Source organism: Penaeus chinensis, chromosome 22 (assembly GCF_019202785.1).
Source record: "Penaeus chinensis breed Huanghai No. 1 chromosome 22, ASM1920278v2, whole genome shotgun sequence".
Lineage (NCBI taxonomy): Eukaryota > Metazoa > Arthropoda > Malacostraca > Decapoda > Penaeidae > Penaeus > Penaeus chinensis.
In genome coordinates, this window is record NC_061840.1 from 18,925,444 (window position 1) to 18,927,943 (window position 2,500).

At 21.0% G+C, this 2,500-nt stretch overlaps 1 protein-coding gene across 1 annotated transcript in view; it reads left to right on the forward strand.

Moving 5' to 3' along the window:
• Positions 1 to 2,500, forward strand: part of LOC125037162 (von Willebrand factor D and EGF domain-containing protein-like) — a 10,133-nt gene that overhangs the window by 1,135 nt on the left and 6,498 nt on the right. The window contains exons 2-3 of the mRNA XM_047630196.1: positions 1,978 to 2,069; positions 2,473 to 2,500. The exon at positions 2,473 to 2,500 is cut by the window's right edge and continues 27 nt beyond it. Coding sequence (XP_047486152.1) covers positions 1,978 to 2,069; positions 2,473 to 2,500 — 120 coding nt within the window. The remainder of the gene's footprint in view (positions 1 to 1,977; positions 2,070 to 2,472) is intronic.

Sequence of the window (2,500 nt, forward strand, 5' to 3'; positions counted from 1 at the left end):
CATTTTCATAATTATCATTATCATTATTATTATCATTATTATTATTATTGTTATTATTTTATCATTATTATCATTATTATAATTAATAATTATCACTATCATTATTATTAACCTTAATACTATCACTATTGTTTTCATTATTATTATTAGTAGTAGTAGTAGTAGTATTGTTGTTATTATTGTAATAAATATTATCATTATTATCATTATTATTATTACTGTTATTATCATGATTGCTGTTGTTATTATCATTTTTATTATCATTGCTATTATTATTGTCATTAATATTATTATTATTATTATTATTATTATTATTATCATCATCATTATCCTTAATACTTATCGTTATTATTATTGTTACTGTTGTTATTATCATTATTATCATCATCATTATTGTTGTTATTATTATTGTTATCATTATTATGATATTGTTGTTGTTATTATTATTTTTTATTAATATTATCTTTATTGTTGTCATCATAATCATTATCATTTTTTATTTTGTTTTTATTATTATTATTATTATTATTATTATCATTATTATTATTATTATTGCTATAATATATATCATTAGTATTATTACTACTTATTTATCATTGTCATTATAAATCATTTTCATTATGGCCAAAATCATTGCATTTATTATTATTATTATCATTTTTAGTACTCTCATCATCATTATCATTGTTATTATAATTATGATAATCATTATTGTTATCCTTATCACCATTATTATCATTACTAATCTTATTATCATTATAATACAAATAATAATAACAATAATAATTATTATCTTTATTATTATTATTATTATTGATATCGTTGTTATCATCATTATTATTATTACTACTACTACTAATGTCATTATTATTATCATCATTGTCATTAATATCGTCGTTATTATTATTATTATTACTATCATTACTATTATCATTGTTATTATGATCACTATTATAATTATTGTATAATTGATAGTATTTTCATTAGTATCAACACTGTTGTTATTAGATTAATTACTGCCGTCATTATTATTACTCTTATGTTTTATTGTCATTGTTGTTACTATCGTTATTGTTACTAGTATATTTTTCTTATTACTATTATTAGTAGTAGTACCGTAGTAGTAGTATCATTATTGTTATTATTATTATCATTATTATTATTATTATTGTTATTATTATTATTATTATTATTGTTGTTTTTATTATTATCATTATTGTTATTATTATTGTTATTGTTATTGTTGTTATTATTATTATTATTATTATTATTATCATTGTTTTATTATCATCATTATTGTTATCATTTTTGTTTTCTTTATCATTATCATCATTGTCATTATTATTGTTATTATTATCATCATCCTTATTGTTATTCTTATTATTATTATTATCACTGTTATTATCATTGTTATTATTATCATTGTCATTATTATTATCATTGTTATTTTTATCATCATTGTTATTGTTATCATCATTATCATCATTTCGATTATCATCAATGTTTGTTATTGTTGCTGTGATTTTTGCCATCATTATTATTATTGTTGTTGCTTTTATCGTCATTATCATTATCATTATAATAATGTTTTTTTACCATAATTTTTACTGCTATCATTTTTATCATTATTGTCAATGTTCTGATCACAATGATTGTATTACTGTTGTTATTATTGGTGTTATTTAGTTGTTAGTGTGTTTGTCTTCCCTCATTTTATTACAATCATTATGTAATTTTATCGTTATTATTGTAATTATTATATACTTATCATTGTCATCCCTATTTTTAATATCATTATCATTATGATCTCTCTCGCACTATTTTAATTTTTAAATGATTTTATCTCATTTGTCCATGTTTTATTTAGGTTGAATTTATCAATTTTACTTATTTGTTTCTTTCTTTTATTTATTTATTCATTATCTATATTATCTACTTCTGTTTCATTAATATATTATTTATCTTTTTTTTCGCCAGAACTCTCCAGCTTCGGCAGTTCAATGCAAATCAAGATGTCTCCTACAGTTCCAGCAATGGTCAGAGTCAAGGCAACGTGAAGAGTTTTGAAAGTTAGTGATCAATGTTATTATTTTGTTGTTATTTGTTTAAGGTTTTGTTTGGTTTTGTTGAATTTCATCTTATATCATTTTTTCGTTTTTTTTTTTGTTTTTTTTTTTTTGTATATATGTTGAAAAAAACACTATACAACAATACAGACAAACAAACCCTTAAAGGTATGCATAGTCACTCAAAAGAATACACACGCGCGCACATGCACGCACGTATACAGACGCATACACACAGACACACACACACACACACACACACACACACACACATACGTAAATGCAGTCAAATCCACAAATCTAAACGAACACACTCAAACACAGATAAATGTAACACTAAAATATACCAGTAGAAGTTATATAGAGATGCATAAAGTTACATGTTTATACCTTTCTCAATTTCTAGACTGTGACGATGATATTGATAACCTTCC